General features: G+C 39.5%; 1 protein-coding gene across 17 annotated transcripts in view; it reads right to left on the reverse strand.

The window, feature by feature from the left end:
* Heph (polypyrimidine tract-binding protein 1 heph) overlaps nt 1–21,850 on the reverse strand; it is a 356,236-nt gene that overhangs the window by 13,578 nt on the left and 320,808 nt on the right. For 11 of the 17 annotated variants that reach the window (XM_070296915.1, XM_070296914.1, XM_070296909.1 and 8 more), the window contains 8 exons: nt 12,987–13,038; nt 9,896–9,954; nt 6,473–6,701; nt 4,847–5,094; nt 2,483–2,516; nt 768–860; nt 396–612; nt 163–304 (listed from right to left, as the gene is read on the reverse strand). In XM_070296915.1, the coding sequence (XP_070153016.1) occupies nt 163–304; nt 396–612; nt 768–860; nt 2,483–2,516; nt 4,847–5,094; nt 6,473–6,701; nt 9,896–9,954; nt 12,987–13,038 (1,074 nt within the window). The remainder of the gene's footprint in view (nt 1–162; nt 305–395; nt 613–767; nt 861–2,482; nt 2,517–4,846; nt 5,095–6,472; nt 6,702–9,895; nt 9,955–12,986; nt 13,039–21,850) is intronic. The other 6 variants (XM_070296913.1, XM_070296908.1, XM_070296900.1 and 3 more) reach the window with 3 other exon arrangements.

The raw sequence follows: 21,850 nt of genomic DNA on the forward strand, positions 1-21,850 counted from the left end.
ACTTCACGAGTTAAATTTTTTTTTGCTTTTGAAAAATATGAGAAAGATGCCATATACGTCTTCTTTTTATAACGTGGCTGTAGCAAATTTTATTTTCCGCCGCGGAGAATTAGGATTATCGCTCCTTATGGGACTAACGAGTTAATTGCGAAAGCTACTCACGATCAGCGCAGCCACGGCATCGTCCATGTTAGGCATCTGTATGAGAGCCATCTTCCTGTCCTTTGGGAAGAACTTGAAGGCTTTCACGGTGAAGCCGTTCTTGGTAAAAGCGTCCTTGATCTCTTCCTCAGCTACCGTGGCCCTAAATAGGATAAATTGAATGTCGTTAAGAGTAGGAAAAATGCAGCGCTCATTGAGTATGGATCTTACTTTATCGTCGCCAGATTACTTACGGAATGTTTGATAAATGCAGGGTTGCGCTCGGCGGATAGATGTTCTGATAATTCTTCGAGCCGGGTTTCTTGAATCGATGAAGGGTACTGTTAGTGTAATCCTTCGTGAGACCCGCGTCCGGCTGACCTTCTTTTGGCAATTGGACCGTTTGGTGCTTACTAAGCATTACTTTGATTTGCTTCCCAAACACTCTTAACTTGTCCATATGGGTCAGCGCTGTTACATAAATTAAACAAATAATAATAATTAATCATAAATTTATCTACGCGTATTATAATATAATTATAATTATGAATTGTTTACGGTGATGAAACGTGATTTCAAATCGTCACAGGTGTCGCGATTTCAAATCATCACAAATGTACACTCACCTAAAAGCGCCTGATGAGGTTCGGCCATCTGTATTAGAGCCGAGTCCTTCTTGTTGTAGAGGATCTTCACACGCTGTACATCCCCGTAAACGCCTATATGCACAATATACGCAAATTTCTCTTTAGTAAACTCGAATGGTCGCGGTATACCGTGTATTCTTTTATAGAGGCTGCGCGTCTAAGGATTATCGAAGATGAACGGGACAATATTCGGTAGATCGAGGGATACGATCGGATCTAAGATTCGGAACATGCAAGAGGCGAGCGATTCGGCTCTTATTTCTACAGAAATATGAAAACTTTTTTTTTCCTGTTAGCACACAAAACAATTTTATTATTGACACATTTCTACTTTTGCGTTTTAAAATACAAGATACGTCAAGTTAATTTTTCTTTTCATAATACATTTAAAAAAAATAATAATTCAATGGAAAAAAAAAAAGAAAAATCATAGAAGGAATAGAGAAATACTAAAAATCTTATATTTTTAATATTTTGACAATTAAATAAATTTATGTTAAACTAAAAATGCATTACACAAAAATTAAGGACACAACAACAGTTTTTTTACACGGAGAGTTTAATTCATTTAAATTTTACATTTCTCGATATTACGTAACTGCATAGTTAAGCGGATGAAATTTTCGATAGCGCGAAAAATCGCGAAAAAAGAAATGTGTACGAAAAAGAGAGAGAAAGATGGATAAAAATTTTAATAATTTTTAAAATAATTTTTTCGACATAGTACATGACTTTTGTACGTTTGTCTGTAATTGTCGGAAAATCTGCATAACAATCGCAGCTCGCATAAAAAACACGACGGCCGAGTCGCACGCCTCGTTAATAGTGAGTTCCTATGGAATTACGTAAAATAAGCGAAAGCTTACGTAATATTAAGGTTGTGTGGAACTGATATTAATAAAAATATTAATGAGATATAATTTAGAAGAGAGCTTGGAAGTAGAGAATGTGTGGGAGAACGTGTGTTCGTTGGTGGCCGATAGTATATGGCGCTGTTATTATATGACAATGGCAATGACGTATGTATATGACGGTGATCGTGAGTTGCGAATATGGAATAGCTTGTAGTAATAAAATAAGTTGAAATCACGAAAATATCGGAAGAATACGGATTAAACGTTAAATCAGAGAATATAATATGTTATGGCGGATGTTTCACGAGAATAAACATGATTTTTCAGAAAAAGAATGACAATGCTCTCGAGTTTTAGTAAGTTGTTAAAAAAAATGAAAAAAAAATGAAAAAAAAAAGAAAAGAAAAGAAAGAGAGAGAGAGAGAGAGAGAGAGAGAAACAAATAGAATCAAATAAAATAAAAAAAAAAAAACCGGAAAAGAAGGAAGAAATCTTTTCTCTTTGGTATGACGTAAAATTCGAATGTGACAGTCGTATGTGAGAAAGATTCTACGTTCGTGTGTATGTCCGTGCGCGTTATTGCTCAGATCGCGAACAATATTCACCGGATTGATCGGAAAAATTCCAATACATTGTTTTTTTGCCTATACATATCCTCTATTTCTTTTCTTCTTAGTTTTTTTTTTAAATCTTAATCGCGTGTATCCGAGCGATGTGTCTCGTGTGTCACGCGTTCGTATTCGGATCGTGTGGCTATGTGTGCGTGAGAAGAGCGCGATAGGGTGTAAATATAATAATTAATAATGTAATATAATTAATAATATAAATGTGGAGACGTACCAAACAGGGTAAAGAGAGCGTCAGGCGTGACCATCTACACAGAGAACAGACAGAGTCCAGTCAGTAGTCAGCGAGTATAATAGGATTCAATGTATAGTGTTGGCGAAGCGCACAAGAATCGCGGTTTCATCGCGAAAAATTTATGATTGAGTGGAGGAGGAAAAATACGATTAACTCTTCGTGTAAAATACAATAAAGGAAAATTCTCTCGATTATTTCTATTTTTACAATGTATATTATATTCATGCAATTTTTCATACGATAGAGAATGAGAGAAATCTCTTCGCTTCGCGAAAATCGAAAAACGAGAGGACGATCAGGTCGGATTGTACGAAGCTTGTGCGCGCGACGCAACGATAGTAGTACACACAGTTATAGTACAGTAGTGACAAGTTGCAGCTGCGAAGTGTGACGCTGACACACAGTTTCTTGCCGAGGCGACATTCATCATTTTGCTGATGTTTCTCAATTGATAATGTTTATCGTTTTTACCTCTAAACGCCACGTTTAAGTTTGTACACAAGAGCCGAGTGCAAGTATACAAGTATAAATGTCTCTATAGCGAAGAGATGATTACGTAAACGTAAAGGATGACTTAAATGTAAATACAAATAGATAATAAGAACACATGATTTCTAATGTATCTATAATTTATATCATAAATTGAAATGCATGAGAGATAAACGTCGCCTCGTCAGAAGTAACGTCGTAGTCGACGACGCTACGAATTAATTAGGGCGCAGGATGGTGACGTTGGAGTGATCTGTATGTGTGTTTCGAAAATGAGCGGGGCAAGTAGGGGCAGAATCGAAGGTCTCGTGACGAAACAGGACACATACGTATCGCGGCTCGATCTTTCCGCCCACCTAAGCAAGACGATCTCGAAAAATTTCGATTAACTCTACCAGATAAATCTTGCATCAAATAAAAACGTGTCAGGCACATTCTCTTTTTTAATACAATTTTTAAATGCAATTTTTATCAACGTGTAATGTATCAACAAATATTTAATGTCGCGAATAAAATAAATTTTGCAATTACTCTCTTATGACGGATATTTTTTCTCGTTAATGAATATAAACTACAATGTTTTCTGCAATCTCATGTATCTCTACTGGATCTCTAAGCTTTCGAGAGACTGATCGTGATCGGGCTCGATGAAAAGACCGAGTCGAAGGAACGAGAGACTGCGGGGTTTGCCTACGTAGCACTACGTTGTAACTCGCTCGTTAGGCTGTGTGATTATACCTGTTTATACACGTGCGTATATATACCTGGTGGACGGGGGTGGTTCGTTTGGTTGGTTGGTCGCGCGTTTCGCAGCGACACTGAGAGAAATAGCGTTGCGGTTTCTTAACAAGGGTTGGGTGTACGATGAGAGAGTACGAGAGAGCCAGAGACGGGAGGTACGAGAGAAAAGAATAGACAGGGAGAAGTGAGAAGAGTGGTACAGAGAGATGTAAAGAAGAGGCGGTCGTGCGTACAGGTGTGTCGTATGTGCGTGTATTTGTGTTTTGCGCCGAGTAAGACCCGAGTTATGTTTCTCGCGATGGAGATACGCCGGAATCAGAAAGACTTTCGCAAACACACACGTTACACGACAGAGACCGTCCTACAAGACGTATTATTATTCGCATACAAGACACTTATTCGCACGTATGTGGCGGCGGGGAGATCTCTATTTCTCTCAGTGTTGCTCTCAGTTTACTCGACACTCCCCCGCATTGTCGCGTGCGTGCGTATATTTGACATTTCGTCTCGCTAAATGCTCATATCGTGCTTCGAAATTCGCACACAGAATAGTCATCTCTATGTTCACTATCTGGCATTTACGTCTAATTTGGACTAGTTTCTAATTAAGGACGATCAGAACGAAGCTGAGAAATGCGGTTTCAAGCTCAATAATATGATATATTTTTATGTATTTTACATAAAAGAAATAAACTTTTTATACAGTTACATCAAAACAATTTCCTTCGATGTAAATTAATCAGAATTGGAAGGTTTTCGTGCTCAAATTGAAAATCTTCTCGGCAAACGTTTCGATCGAAACAAACAGTTAAATGGACGCTTAATGGAAACAAAACTTTCCGGTCATTCTATACGATTCTACGATTGATGGAAAGATACGCGAAGAAAATTTCCGAAATTGCTTCTATAACGCCTCATGTCAGCCCGCTTAAGAATTCTCGATGAGATTATCGCGAGCAAATAAAGGGTACGAAAGGGATCCGTCCACCTTTTCTTCGTGCATGCCTCGCTGAAGGTCTTCGCTGTGGCCTCTCTCTCGTCCTTAGCGTCGAGGGAGCAACGCGTCGGGAAACCGGCAAGGAGAAGAAAGTTTCTAAGTTTCGGATTACTTACCTCCTCGTTGAGATTGCTGACGAGCAACACGGCCGATGCCTGAGCGCTTCCCTGCACCCGTACCCCCAAACCAGCGGCGCCGAGAGGGAATCCCCCAAGACCGGCGAGCCCCCCAGCCGGAGGCACACCGTTGTAGGGACCGGCCAAGGGCGACGGGAGACCGTGCATGGCCGCAAAGGGCGTGGGCAGCACACCCGGTGCCCCTGCAATGGACTCTACTTCAGGAAGTTCAGATGATGTTATTATCACTGTTAAACATTGCGATAAGGAAAAAAAGTAATGATATAACGATCTTAAATGATACAGGGCGAGAATGAAATCGAGAACCATAGAGGGAGACACGCGCACTCTTCCCCGGCAGCTTTCCGGGGATACGGAGGGCCGAGAATTTCGTGTCTCTAAATAACGTTGTTTCGTCGTGCCCTTCGCCGAATCTTTCCGCGCGCGCTCGATTTTCTTAATGTGCCCGGATTAATTATGCGGCTGACCGTCGCGGGTCTCTCCTAATCCTCGGCCATCAACGAACTATTTGCGCAACGAGATAGGACGCGCAAAGTGGATTACAGTACGTTACAGATTAAACACCAACAACGACGCCGTGAAATTAATTTAACCCAAACAAGCGACCCGAACCGAGCGTGTAATTTAAACTAGCGTTGTCGTACTGGTAACAAACGCAAAAATCCGGACAATTCGGCCCGCGGCCAAGCCGGATCGCTCGTCCGGTACTTTGTAATTAATTAATTCACCCGAGGAAATAATTACGATTGACCGACCGGCGCACACACGTGGCGGACGGGACGAAGTTTTAAACAAATTACTCCCACCACCGCGAGTTCATGATGATGATGATAATAATAATAATAATTATTATTATTATTATTTTATTGTGATAATAATAATAATTATTATTATTATTATTTTATTGTGATAATAATAATAATAATAATAATTTAGCGCGATGTCAAAATGACGGAAAATCGGTATTTCTATTAACATAATTAATTTCAATAAAATATAATATTGCGCGAGATCGTGCCGCGTATTGTTTAATCAATCTTTTAATTGCGCTTTTTATAAAACTTTAAAAGCTTTCGCTCGTGAAAAGTACAAAAGGGGGGAAGGCGGAGGGGGGGGGGGGGGTGGTGTGGGGTGGAAACAGGAAACATTCCAAATTCATACACAATTGTAGATTTAACGGTGCAATGAATTTTGAAAACGTCTATCGCAAACCATCCGTATATTCAACTATTATTGTAGTATTGTATAGAATCATGCACATTCATTGTTTACGTCTCACATACGGTTCATTCAGAATCGCTTCCGTTGAATTTCCCCGAGTCTGACTAGCGTTTAATGACGATGAATTTTGCACGAGCTAGGTCTATTGCGAATTCTATCGTATATTCGACTATATGCACAGTGTGTTATTATATAGGATCGTATACACAAGATTAACGCGTTCATTGTTCATGGGTCGTATTTGACTTCCTTTTCGCGTCCTAATATATATGCTTGTATATAATTTATATATACGTACGTTTATAAATAATAGGATTTATTTAAAGGGTCAAATGCGATCTGAATCGGAGGAAGAAGGCAAAGTATTTGTAGGAAAATACTCACCGGGTATTCTGGCACGTGGCTGGGAACCGGCGCCCATCAGCAACTGGGGCAGCAATTCGCCGCCGAGGGCGAGCGACGCAGCATCCAAGTTGGCATCGCCGGTCGGTAGATTCGGATTGGTATAATCCCGGGACTTGTCGTTGTTGTACTTGACGTTGAGGTTCTGCATCTTGCTATAGTCGATGCGCAGCGTGCAACAGGAATTGTAGACATTCTGTCCGTCGAGCGACTGCGCAAGAAATCATGCAATTCTTCATTAATCGCGATCCCAAGTAACGATTAACGCTTCTGTGCTCAAGCTTAGAATACACCATGGTGACTCACGCATGTCTTTTTATCGATTCATTTTTCTCGTGATTCCTCAAAGAAAAATTTCCCTATCGTTTTGTCGTATAATTTTCTATTAATTTAAGTTAATTAAAATCTCGATAAAACTGAGACAGCCAGAGATCTTTATTTAGTATCTCGTTTCGAAAATGTAATAGAGAAATTTGAAAGAAAGAAGTGATAAAATCTTTTAAGACAAAAAAACTGTCCTATTATCACAGCAATTATTTCAATCGATTTAATAAGAAAGATCAGACAATCTCGTATAGAGATTGTGACTCAAGGATCGGCCACAGAGAAAGGTTAACAAAAGCTGTAGATTGAAAAGTTTCGAAAAGTCTTCGATCAGGAGAAGCTTATAAACTCTGCACAAAGTCGAAGAAATCCAGAAAATCGGTTTCGAACTACGGTATTTTCAGAGAAATCCGAAAAAACTTCTCGTCCAATAAGATCAAGATCCGCATCGTCCGTCTATCCTTTGATACTGATTCTGGAACATATTATGAACCTTACGGGTTGTTCGCCAATTGCGTTCAAGAGGGGCGCAGGTTCAATCACTTGTTCGAATACTGCGTAGCCGTTGCATTGCGCAATGACGCGCGCGCGTGTATGTATATATGTGCGTGTGCGTATGTGTGTGTGTGTGTGTGTGTGTCTGGCCACGCTCCCGCTCTATATTTACACCAGCTAATGAATTTCGTACATAATTACCGGGTCAGCCCGCGCCGGAAGCCTCCGGCGTGCGCGCACGGCGACCTCTCTTTGTCTCCCTTGCTCTTTCGCTCTGCTCCTCGGGCGGATTTATTCATGGTCGAATGCCGGTTATATAATCGACGAACGAGACGAATCGATTTGAAGTAACGCTCCTTTCAAACGACACGCAATATTAAAAAGATCAGAAACGATATCGAACCGATATTCGCAAGTTTTTGATTCGGTCCGAGTATATTCGCGGAGAAATCGTGTAATAATTTAGAAAACGACAGATTTATATAACGGTAAGTACTATGTAAAGTTTGACCGGTATCGAGTTGAACGAATCGCTATCGTCTGTGCCTTTATGTTGAGAAAAATGAAAAAAGAGATTAGCGAAAGGAGAGAGAAAAAAAAAGAGGGAGAGAAAAGGGGAAAGGGGGGAGATTCGGAGAAGAGCGATATCCGCAACAAAGCTAAATTAATTTTCTGTCTTGCACAACCACCGCGGGTGGTGGTTCGCGGCGAAACCGGTGTATTTCAAGCGAATTAATTTTCCCTTTGATCAGCGCGCGGGTTTACTAGTTTGCGGCGTCGAGCTTACCGGATCGGGGGAGCAGGGAGTCGATGGGGAAGAGAGAAGGGAAAGGAGGATTCTCCGAACACGAGGGATAAATTCGAACGGGCGCGAGAAGTGCCGGAAGTTTCTGGCGAGAGCTTTCGCCGTTTGCGACTACTTGTCGTTGACGATGTAAAACAACATAACACATATCCTACGCGCGAATAACTGTTGACACAATCCACTGTACAATTTCAGATGTAACGGGGCCAGCGTCCCCGTTAACTCTTTCAGATCTGCGTTTTACGTACCGGTTGTTACAAGCGATTTTCTGGATCTCCATACCTTCCACAGTTCTCGAAAGAATTTCGAAACAGCAAAGAGTAAAAAAAAAAAAAAAAAAAAATATATATATATATATATTCTTACAACTTTTATTTAAAGCTGGAGCGAGCTTTTCGCTGTGTATAATACTAAAACAATATACTTTAAATGACAGCGATTACGTAACGTAAAATTAGTACGCACATTCGGAGGGTATATATACACGGCAGCGAAGTAGCTGCATCACACTCACTTGCACAAAGATTATCGAGTCATCTCAAACACACATAAGACACAATGGAATTTACTAAGAAAAAAGCCGCGCGAGTAAATCACGATAAATATATACAATCGGGAGAAACGTGTCTAAATCAACAGAAATAGAGTGTTAATATATTTAATCGTAGCAAGAGTTTTTGAAAGAGGAAACTGCAAATCTTTTTAGAAAGTTTACAGAGAACATCCTTTATTCTCTGTACAAAAAAAAAATTTAGCATTTGAATGTACTAGCTTAGGGTACAACGTGCGTTTAGGGAATAAACAAACTTTATAGAAATTAGTTGCGTCATCCATGTGATAGAGAGAAGTTTAAGAACAAAAAGTACACGCGCACATTTCCTTTTTTTTTCTCTTAAAAGCAGTGCCAGCTTTAATGCTGCTAAAAGTCTCTCAGCTTTTTTAAAGAGAGAAGAGCGGGAGTAGTTTCGTCAGAGGACACGTGATACTTTTAGCTCATGATTATAGGGATGAAACGATATTACAGGGATACGCAGGTAAAACAAAAGTTTACGCCAGAGACATAACTCGTGATACCTTAAGCAGCGGCAAGTTTAATGCTACGGCTTTCTCAACCTCCTTAAAAAAAAGAAAAATAGAAGTGGTTATCGTCAGGATGTTGGCGCTCCTTAAATCTCGCGCAGGATAAATAAACGATTACGGAAATTATAAGTAAAGCAGTAAATTAAGTAATATCGATGGTAGAGAAAACTAGAGAGAGGAGAGGAGAGAGAGAGAGAGAGAGAGAGAGAGAGAGAGAGAGAGAGAGAGAGAGAGAGAGAGAAGCGCGAGGAATAGATCGATCGCGCATCTGCGATCGGCGCTTCGAGAATTAATTTGGCTTGCAAAGCAGCGGATATTTCCATAAATCCGGGGAAAATATCGCGTATAAGGAGAAGCGCAATCTTGCCTCGACGTCGAAATTTTTTCTTCCGTCATCGATCTTTCGATTACGCATTCATCGAGCTCACTTGCCGTAATTAAGCGCCGCATCGCGGCTTTCCTCGCCGCGAAGGGGGATGCGGGTCGAAAAATATTTTCTCGGCGCGAGATACTCTACGGAAAATTTCGATCTGTCCCGTGGGAACGCAACGGATAATAAGCGCCGCCCTCGTACAATAGTGGCACTCGCACGGAAAAGAAGATAGCTCTTAAAAAGGAGAAAAAGAAAAAGGGAAAGAAGACAAGGAGGAAGAAATAAAATGGAGACCAACGTGGGGAAGCAAAGTCAAGTGAATACTTACGAATTTAGCAGTCTGCGCCGACAACATATCCGCGTATTGTATTAGTGCCTGGAACGAGCCTGAAACACAAAGGCGATAAAAACCGTGAGAGACGATGTCGTTTATTATAAACTTTAAACATTTTGCAAATCGGGTAACTATGATAGCTAATAATTTTATCGAATATCAACGTTAACGTTTGACAGAGTCATTGTGTGTGAGCGGTAAATGGGATAATTAATAACAGTTTATATATTTTATAAGAGATATAATACTATATTTTTCTCTAATGGCATATTGCACAATTTTGGAATTTGTTTTATATAAATAATGGACATGTTTGTTCATTTAATATAATGTATTTGTTTCAAACAATAGAGTTTATTATTTTCGCAAAACCGTTGTACCGTTATAACTGGTTAGACGAGAAGTAAAAATTCGCTTTAAATGTATATGTATGTATGTATGTTTGTTTGTTTGTGTGTGTGTGTGTGTAACAAAAAATTATAAAATATTATTGGAAACATACGTAAGAATACGCTATTGAAAACATAGTTTTTGATGCCAAAAGTATAAAAGGCGCCGGGGAAAATCTCTGATATTCGTGATGCAAAATGATATATTTTTTTGTGTTAAATCGTACGTGTATTTGAAATATCTGACCAGAGGGCCTGGGTAAAAACCGGTGATTCGTTAATTTAGCGCGCGAGCGTTGCGAGAAACTAACTTTGCCACGATAATACGTTTTTCCCGCGCGCAGCCGGGATTGTTTCGTTAGCGGTGCCGGCCAAAGTTCCAGCCGGCGGCTACGCTATTTCATTTTCGAATTTGCTCCACCGTGATAATGGAACTCTTTACTGTAATACGCTAAAGCTCGGGACACGCGCGGGCGTACACGACGATCGCGATCTCGCTGACAGAGAGACGGGCCGGGCCGCCCTTTTGTTTTTCCCGAAGCATTCCTTCCTACGGGGTTAATCCCGCTTTTGCGCGAATTAAGAGAAATATATTTGATTAAATATATTTACAACGATGCGCAAGCATAACATAATTGTACAATAAAATATTTAAAAATATTCCGAAACTTTATCACGTGACACGCTTGCCGTGTCAAAGATACCGCGCATCGCTCAAATTGAGAAACGACGTGAATTAATTGACGTGAAAATTGAGCGTGAAAATAACGACTCTTTTTATCGGCGATTAATTGCCACTCGCGGACGTTGATCTAAAATTTATCGCTGAATAAACGAGCGTAAATTCTTGAATGGATGTGTTACGAGGGCGCTTACAAGCCTGCTCCACTTCTTTCGGCCTCGTGAAAGGTAAACAATTACGAAGGAGACAAACGCGAAATCGCCACGAGCGGTCGTTTCGCGAGGTTAATATTTCAGAGAATTCTCTCCAGCGTTGCTCGCTTTTCGCGTCCGGCCGGTAGGGGCGGTTTATAATGCCATTAAATCTCGATTAAACGAAACGTCGCAAGGGAGGAGGCAGACCCGGCCGCAATTTCGCGAGTTTTAATCTCGCATACGTACGTCAAATTCGCGTAACTCGCCGTGCCACGTATATTTCATTACGCGGCGCGCGTATGATGCGAAACAAAGGATCGGGCCTGCGGCGATGTTATTTAATTTTCGAATCTGAAATACGTGGAAGCGAGGAGAAGGAAGCTCTCTCCGCTCCCTCTCGCACGACAAAGCCCGTGTTTCGAACGAGTAAAAAAAGAAGAACAACTGCTTTTTATTTCACAAAATTATAAAAGGCGCGCTTTCCTTCCCTCACCTCTTCCTTCCCCTGGACTCTGCCATAATCGCGATGATAACATTTACTTTGTTCGTAATCTCGTGACTGAATGCAAAAAGTTTTATTCAATAAAAAGTTTTTCGTTACAAGTCTCTTGCTCGAGATGCACGATATAATACTGTAGTAAAACGGCGGTAATTTTTGCTTTTTATACCACTCGCGCGAATAATTCACTTTGCGCTATTCGAAGAATAATTAGGATATCATCTGAATAGCATTTCCTGTTTCGCGAATTGTGCATTCTCGCATAAGGGAAAATAATCGATGCGTTATATCCTGTAAAATCGCAATCCGCGATATCGAATGCGTTCTCGTCTCATTTAAATAGCAACGAAATGTGATCTTTCGCAGGCGAAATTTGTCGGCGATTCTCGCGACTGTTGAACCTCTGGGAGTAGATCCGAGCACGTGCGTATGCTCAACCGGGCGTTACGACTCGGGCGTTGCATTTGTCACGCACACCGATGCACAATCGCACACAGATAGGTATGCGCGCATAGGGAATGATGATGCTCCCGCGTTCGTTCACCGTAGGCATGAATTCGTAACGCACTCGTCGGCTGCATGCCGAGGCCTCTCTTTGTATACCTTGTATAACGGGTGTAACGAAAAATTGCGTACGTTATTCGATCCATCGAGTTAACGATTTTAATTAGAAGAATACACGATCAAAAGTCGAAACGGTTACGTTAAATTGTAGGATATTGGCTCGTTGAGATTTAAAATGAATCTCCGATTTATTATATCGCTCTTTAAAAGAATTTATTAATCCATTATTCATAAATCAATAGGGATATTCGCTTTAAAATGATGAAAGAAGATCAAATTATCAAAACACGAAACGAGTGTAAGATCATTCTGGAGCATTTCAACATGTTTCAATATATAAAATATTAATTACCGAATTCACTGGTTAGTATCTTAATGCTTCTTCACAGCAAAAAATTTTCGCAACGTTCCTAAACTGTAAAAGTATCGAGATCTGTCATATGCGTCGAAATGTCCCTAAACTGCCTTAAGTGACAATCTTGTTTGCGGGTATTTCGTGAACACCGTTTGGGGAACGATTCCGAAAGTACTAACGGCGCCAAGTGCGCGCAACGAGACGGTGGGAGACTAGGATGCACTTCAAGCACGTTGAAGTACTAAAGTGCCGTGGCGTGTCTGCCTCGCAAGAGCGAGATCTATAACTCGCGAAAGTGCCACGGCTCCCCCTTCCTCCCCCCCCCCCACTTTACTCCTTTTCCTCTCGGCACATTGATTCTAGGACAACGACGATGTATATAATATTGAATGCTGTACTTACTGTTCTTTGTGAAGGTGACGATCTTCAGAACTTTGCCGAAGCGCGTGAAAATCTGCAACACACAAAATAAACCTTGGGGTGAGAAATCGATCAGTTTTAATGTGTAAAATTTTATTAATTTATTTATTAAGTGATCTATCAGATAATTTATAATCTATTATTATCCCGTCTCATTGTCAATGAAAAGAAATGTGTGGCAAACAGAGCTATAAATAAATCTATCTCGATAATTTTGATTACGCGATGTCGTTTATAATGATATTGAAATACGCCGACTCTACAATGTCGACATATTACGACAGATGCTTTGACACGACCACGTAATAAACGTCTAACTAAAGCTACAATTGTCATAATCGCTACGCGAGCTCGTTTAGAGCAAGAGCGATCAAAATTACAGAATTCGATGGACCGATGCCATTTCGCGCAGCGACGAAATTACGAAAAATAATTGGCGCGGATATTACAACAAAGCGATTTATTTCAGCCGCGTATGGATTATAATATGGCAATTATCCTCGCGCAGAAGCGGTCCGTCTAAATATCCGGGATAAAAAACGGCACGTAATTACGTTAACCGGGCGTGTCCTAAAAAATTGATTCGCGTCGTACGTCGGGGGCAGCTGCCATTATAAATACCGGCAATATTCGAAAGAGCCCGGGGTGTGTAACGCGCGCGCACGCGAATCGCATGAATTTTCAAAAGCCTCTTTGACGAAACAGGAGGCCGGTATCACGCAATATTTACAGGCGTATCCGGTATGGGAGGGCCGAGCCGCGGGCTAATAATTCGCGCACGGCCCCATGTCAAACCGCCGTCATTGTCATATATGTTTGGCCGACAATGCCGATGATCACATTAATGCCGCGTATGCAAATATTTGACCCGATTGCCATCGTTCGCAGCGGCCAATTGCGAGAACATTTTGGCGAGCGCGCTCTCCGCGGGTATAATAATTCTTTCATCCCCGATTTTCAGCCACGCCACGGGTAAACGCCCCGTTTCTTATTCAAACGTCAATACGTTACGTTTAATCGTTGTCTCGATTTTCGACGGCTTTAATTAATTAATCAATTCGCCCGGCTCGTCAAGCTAACTCACAATGACGTTGACTTTTCAAGCGCTCGACAGAGCTATTTTTACGCGCGAGATCGCCCAAAAAGAGCGTATATCCGTTTTCAACGAGCTAAAAGCTCGTAAAAGCGTGACCGCGAGAAGAAATGAAACATTTCCGATGCGAAACAGGAAAAACGCGCTAATGCGAACCGCTGTCACGCGTTTTAGCCCCCCCCCCCACCCCACCCGTCCCCGAATATTTAACGTTGCACGCGGCTTGCTGGCGTCGGGCGTATCGAATGAGGAGTTTGTTTATATATCGTCGCTAACGCAACGATAAAAATCCGTAAAATTAAAAATGAAAAAATACGCCGGACATATTACGAGAAAAAAGGGAAAAAAAGTGGTCGCGATATATCCGCACCGGAATATAAAACCGGTGTATTGATGCGTTCCTTACAAATCGCGTTTTCAATCTACCTTCTTTTCAAAGAATCCGCCACTTATTCCTTTGACTTGGCAAAAACGTGAGTCCCTTCTTTGGTATCCCTTAACATATTAAATCTACATGATTTCCGCGACCTTTGAAAAATTTTTTGCGCTCAAAAGTACAGCAGAATTCGCGTCGTTTTCGATCTAATGACGCTTCTTTCATCTCAATCCCTACATCGCGTGATTTGGAAAAAAAAAAAAAAAAAAAAAAAAAAAGACTGTGTTCTTATATTTTAATTCGTTCCAAGAAAGAAAAAAGTCATATAAAAAAGAAACCATATGCGAGCGCAAACTGATTTTTAAAACTTGCCGTAGTACGCGCGAAGAGAATGAATACGCTCGCATAATGCATTCTTTCGCGAATTAATTCTCGATTTTCGTACACATTTCTTGACAACCCTAGTAAAAAAAAGAAAAAAATACTGTAATAAAAAATAGAAATCTACGTTTAAAAAATGCACTCGACAATGTGAGAGTGGCTCGAAAGAATGAGAAACACGCGCCGTGGGGTTTTACGCAACAGTTCTGTAATTAGTGGACTCCAGAGAGAGAAAGACGTATACATGCATCCGCGTGATGCACATCAAGTGGGACAAAAGAAGTTTTTGCCGTTTTACTGACATGACGAAGCTTCAAAACTGGAATAAAGCTTCGATGATAATGCAATGTCTAGTGCCCATTCTCATCGGGCGGATATAAAACGAAATTTTGTTTAACCGATAATTGAATTGAGATCAGAAACATTTACTCTCCTTAAATATACAAACTATAATGACAGACATTCTTTACCGAGTTTGAAAAGTTAATATGTTTCTTACAACAGGTTTTATGAAACATTATCTGATAATTTTTCATTTCTTTAATTTCTACAGTTAAATATAATGAATAAATATAATAATTATATAAAATTTTCCAGTTATATATAATATCATACTATTATCAAACAAAAATTTAGGATTCGACAAAATTTTTATTTGGTTTCTTTGTATATCGACTCATTTCATAATGTTTCCTTTTGTTTCCCTTAGAACTGATAATAATCTACCTTTTCTAATAAACAGCAAGTAAATTTTTTAGCGAGATCTTTAAAAATCGTTTCGTATGTGCGAGATCACATTGGCGGAGAAAAATGTAATTTTCCCGAAAACAAACAACGATTATAATCATTATAGGGTACAATAAAACGGCAGTAACGATAAAAATCTCTGCAAATAGATCCTCATTGTCGTTTACATTTATGTAGCTCGCAACGTTGTTTGCAATGGGGACTACATTTTTACGGTAATTGCGTTTCGGATTCCGACTTCGCGGACTAGCAATTACATAGATAAATCGATGCATCTGTGAGATTCTTTTCATTTGTAGATAATTTTTTGCGTACAATGCGCAAAATTATAACATTATCCAAAGAAAACATATTCTCATAAATAGTATATTCTCCGCGTAATGTAAGAATATTTTCGAATAAACGAGAAAATATTTAATTTCTATATTATTCACATATTACGAATGTTATAAAAGTCAAGTAGTAAGTATCTTGCATACTGAATCACGTTACATTAAATACGAAGATCTCTTATTATCGTCGAAACGTTACGCTTGGAGAGATGGCAAATTAAAGATCGTAGTAAATTAAAAGTAGATGGATCGTTCGTGAGCGCGGATCCACAACGGACGGCAGAGAATCGCGAAGATGGAGAAGGTGATAACGATGATAATGTTTAGAATATATGGATTACGGTTCCATCCATTACGTCCGTACGTCCGCAGCGTCCATTACAAGCCGCAAGACCGCTCGTAATAGTTCGTTCGCCTATGTGCATTTCCTCCTCCTCTCTCTCTCAATGCAACTGCAATTGCACGCGTTTTCCTGTGAGCGGTAACCATGCACTTTATACAACGCGTATATAATACGAAAAGTAGCAGTACCATCATCATTACTACCACCATCATCATCATCGTCGTCGGACCGTACATGTTTTTATCCGTTTTCCGATAAAACGGGAAATATTTCAATTTTGATATTGGAATTTTTGGCAGTCGCGCTTCCGGCCCGGGAATGATGCATGCGTCCGACCGAAAACAACGTTCGATCGCGAACGGATATGAAGTCGCGATGCGTCCGTGAGTATTTACTCGAGATTGCGCCAATAAACGAACGGATCGACGAATAATCGCGAGGAATCACGAATGAACGATGAAAGAGATATATGAAATAATTCACGCGCGGTTCCATTTATTTGTCGGACGAAGTTTTTGTAGAAAGCTGGCCACAAGCAATCTAGTCTCGCGTGGATAAAAAAAAAACTTTTAATACAAAGTCTTTGTCTCGAGATAAAATTTTGAATTTTTATAAACTTACACGCAACTGCAAAATATATTCTCGGTTAGTTAAAACTTAAGTTTATTCAGTCATGACTTTTCCGCGATAATTTATTATACGTAATGTGAATACGTAACGCGTCGATAACAGATTAATGCCGTATAAACGCAATGGGAATCTGCGCCTTCCGTGGCATTTATATATAACGCGTCCATTACAAACATACTGCACAATAAAATTAATTAAACCGATATTTAATTAATTACTCGAAATCTGACAAATTTTCCGCTTGCTGCACCTCGCGCTGCAAATTGTCTCTGTGAATTTAGGGAGAAATTCGAGAATTACCCCGTAGGCGATAACGTTTATTATCGATGCGCAATTGATGCATTCCGTGATTGCTGTCGAATACACGCAAACTTCTGTTCATTGTTGCACTAGTATTTCCCTCTATTCCACTATTAGCGTTTGCCCCTTCTACTGTTATTAGAGAGATTAGGGAGCTAAATATACCCGGCGGCCATAATTACTTTACAATATGCATACGACTGAAATTACGTCGGTTATTTCAAAATAAATATCATTAAATAAGTATTGTATAATTTTCATACGACTGGAATTTATAAAATATTCGAAGCACGAGAAAATAGTTTGTTATTTTCAATCTGTAGCTTTATTTTGAATTTATTCAAGTTTATTTTAAAAAGGAAATATTTCTTTCCCCGATACAAAAGTATACATTGTCGGCATATATTGGCATCGAGAAAGTAATCGATAATATTGGATGTTCCAATACTTTGCAACTTTGTAACGAATAGATTAAAGCAATCCGCTTTCACGCCCCAATGGATAAACAGAAGCGAGATACACATCGCTCGCCGAAATGTAAATAAATGGAGGAAAATCGGGAAATCCAAAAATAAGCCGGCACCTTGGCGAAAGAAAATCGCGATACAAATTCTACGCCGAATTGAAACTGGGACAAATCGGCTTGTTTGCGCGCGCATCATTTGCAACGAAAGTTTTAACGAGAGTCGAATGATGAAATGCATGCCGGTGTAACAGTTTCTTTGCTGCATTTTTAAAGAAAGAAAATCGGATCTATAAATGCTAGAAATAATAAAAAATATCCAGCACGTGAAAAAAAAAAATCAACAAAAAAAGCATACTTTATTTTAGATGCGATAGAAAGTCAACTATATCGCGATCAAGTTACTTCTGAAATAATTCTCGAATCTATTAATAATTTCTTCGTCGCAAAATACGAATTTAGTTTCAATTTTCGCTCATCCATTAAATCTGAACAATATTTCGTGAAATTATATTGTAGTTTCCAAAATCAATTCGAGATGGTTTCAGGAGAAGCTCCGCAATCAAACTACCATAACATTCGCATTTCTATGCGAAGCGTTGCGTTCTCCTTCGTTTTTGCTGTTACATTTTTAAGGCCTCGACCAAACACAATCATTTCACGTATATATGTGTATATGTGTGTGTGTGTGTGTGTGTGTGTGCGCGCACGCGCGCGTGTTTGCCTCCCGCGGGAAATTATTCCGCACGTGCATTTCGCATCTGCAGTCGATACGTCGTCACATACGTGTATGTGCGCGGGACGCGTTTGTCGTCAACGAATACTCGAAAGACATAGTATTGTTACAACTTTTGTAATCAGACCGAGTGTGAGTTATTGGAGGATCCTGTTTCATCTGAACATTTTTTTCGCGCGAAACTCGCCGAGAACAGGGCGCGTTAATCAAAGCTACTTTCAACTGTAAGTTATCCCCGATCAGGCGCGATTAGCAAAGCGCGTTACCGTGTTTTCAAACCGTAAAAAATTAAATTAAAAAAAAAAAAAAATGCGTAAAATAAAATAATTGTATTACGTATTAGATTAAAAATCAAAGGATTACAATCGATCGTTTTGGCTTCGTAGAAAAAATCGTCAACTCCCCATCGAAAACGGAATGTACAATTAATAAATTAAAAATGATTTAGCGGTATATATGTATATATTATTATCATTATCCGACACAAGTTTTGATTTTATTTGATTCATTAAAGTTCATGTAATTGAAACTTGAAATTGAATGAGTCTGCCCCCTCCCTTTCCTATATTAGCGATTGTGATGCGATGAAATTAACGTGCCTCGAAATACGTGTTATTCAATATGCGATTATACGAATCAGATATATAATTAGTCAATAATGGCTAAATTATTAACGAAGAATATCGAATAGAATTACAAAAATCGAAATTTTTCCTATTTCAAAAGTACTGTATAAAATCAATTTAAGAGTGCGCTCTGTTTATACAGTTGCGTGCGAATACAATTTTTCGTTTTATTAATTTTTTAATTATTCTCTTTACGTATCGATATAGCTAAAATTCACCCGACCAATTGTAGTTTGATTAAAAAACTTTTGTTTATTGTAGATAAAAAGCATTTTGTGCATCGCTATAGCGTCAACATGCATGTGATGTACACAAACTCTCTATCGTCAGCGTTTGCTATGTACGCGTGCAAAAATTAACGTTAATATTTTATTTATCCTCCTCTCCCTTCGTTCTATATTGTGTTTATGATTGGTCTGCTATTATTCGTATCGCCGAAACGGGGTTACATTCTGAAAAAGGCGGAAAAATGTGCGCACGACGGTTTAAGAATTTTCGTTTTGGCTGGAAATAGTCATCGTCGACACTTCCGATTCGTACACAATAAGAAAACTTTCAATGTATTTATATATATATATATATATATATATAAAATAAAGCAAGATAGAAAGAAATGTTTCAGACAAAAGTTGTTCGGTTCCAAGGGGGCGATAAGATGGTGCCATTAGTTTGACCTTGGGTGGAGGCGCTTCGAAGATTTCAATGTCAATCTTGTTTTATTTTCTTTACATCAATTGGTATCTCTCATTTTTTGAGCTTAAAATATTAAGATAACATTATTGCAAAATAAATAATTTTATAAGATATTTTATACTTTATGCAAAATTATGTCGAAGTAAAATAATAAAATAAAGTATAAAATATCTCGTAAACTATTAAACTTTTGGCCATCATACCCCTATAACTTTTTATGCAGAATATTGCAAGGAATCGATTAAAAAATCGTAAAAAGATTGGGGTGTTTCCATTTAAAAAAACAAGATTGACATCGAAATCTCCGACGCGCCTCCACCCAAGGTCAAATTAATGGCACACCATCTTATGATCCCCTTAGAAACGAACAACTTTTGTCCGAAACATTTCTTTCTATCTTGCTTTATTTTTTAGATATTTAGGTGTCTCAATATAAATGCTCCACCCTGTATACTATATGAGAAACATATTACGCCGAGTATTTCTCTAATGAGGTAAGATATGCACCGGATTGAGTGATCATCTATCCTACTTGGCGCTAGATATCCAACGCGTGTTATTTCGAGGGTGCTTGCGTTAATTCACCTACGCGATCCCCCTTTAACCCCATTTCACCGAGGCACGTCGACTATGCGAATCAATTCGCATCACTATTTGATAGAACCGCGCGCAGCGTTCGTCGTTTGCGTCTCTGACATTCCACGCTTGTTCCGGGAAAAGTAAACTGGCGCAACAGGAGAAATGCACAAAATTTCAATAAAAACGCACATATACAAAAGAAAATAACAATGAAAATTTCCCTTTATTATTAAACACCTTACTGTGATCTTATCAAGATATGTTTTGAAATCTCTGAGTTATTCGTTTCAAGTTATAATTATATATTCTTTAAGAGTCAATACAAACTTGGATTTATAAGCGATATTAAAAACTGAATAGCTGATGGCCTGCTGCAATATCACAAAGTTAAGAAATGAACGGAAATGCATTGCCCGCACAACAGTTTCATTCGATATTTCGTCAGCAGGAAATCTTTCTCTCTCTCTCTTTCGCGTTCTTTCCTTCCGCAAACATTTTATATATTGTATTTCAAGCGTGACAAATTTCTTCCAATAACTCAGAAAATTTATATACTTTTCGCATTTACAGGAATGTTTGCATTATTCGACATTTTCTTAGGTGATATTTTTATAACGTTTAATTGCAAAGAACTGGAAAATCCTAAATTATTTTATATCATATATGTATATTTTACATATTAATATATACATATTAATTTTTCATTATATATATGTATATATATATAAAATAGTAACTAAATAGTTTCAACATAAAAGAATCACTCAAGAATCTTAATCTCTCTCTATTAAAGAATGAACTCACCGCATAAATTCATCAGGAAACAAATCCCGCTATTTGCGACACGCGATGAGAGAGATAGAACAGCACAGTATATAAGCTGGTATATTATTTTCCTTAATCTCTCCCTTTGGGAAGAGGGGACAGGGGAAGGATCACGGGGAGGAGAAAAAGAAAGAGATACCGGGAACGGCTCGTTATTAAATCGAACGCGACCCTTTGGCCGGCGGCCATCGCTCATAGATCCCGCGGGGATTCCCTCATGCCGTGGGATTACAGGTGACCAAACTCCACCCTTTCCCATCCACTCCATTCCATTCCGTTCCGTTCCATCCCATTCCGCGAAAGCTGCCCATTACCACCGGCGTATTGATTGATGTAACAGTTATTAATTCGCGTGCCCGATTATCGAGCCCGTCCCGGTCGCGCGGTTGTCTCCGCGGTTTCCGTAACGCAATAACGCGCAATAGCAGTAACGCAATTCCCGCGTCGCGTCGCGACGATCCCGTCGTCATTCATTTAGATACGATGGCTCTGAAGGGTGAGAAGAGGGGGAGGGGACGAAGGCTCGATGTCTGACGGCGAGTCGGGAGTTTTACAGAGGCGGATGGGAAAAGATTCGAACTTATCCCACCCCCTGACCGTCGCGCGGAACAAACGAGTTCACCGCGGGAAATGGATCGGGATTTCTGTGAAACTTCTTCCCTAGGAAGTTGTCCGAATTTTTCTCTTTTCGATATGTTTCGTATCGCGCGGCCGCAATACGA

The sequence above is a fragment of the Polyergus mexicanus genome, unplaced genomic scaffold (assembly GCF_030449975.1).
Source record: "Polyergus mexicanus isolate NDT 795.1 unplaced genomic scaffold, iyPolMexi1.0 SCAF_6, whole genome shotgun sequence".
Lineage (NCBI taxonomy): Eukaryota > Metazoa > Arthropoda > Insecta > Hymenoptera > Formicidae > Polyergus > Polyergus mexicanus.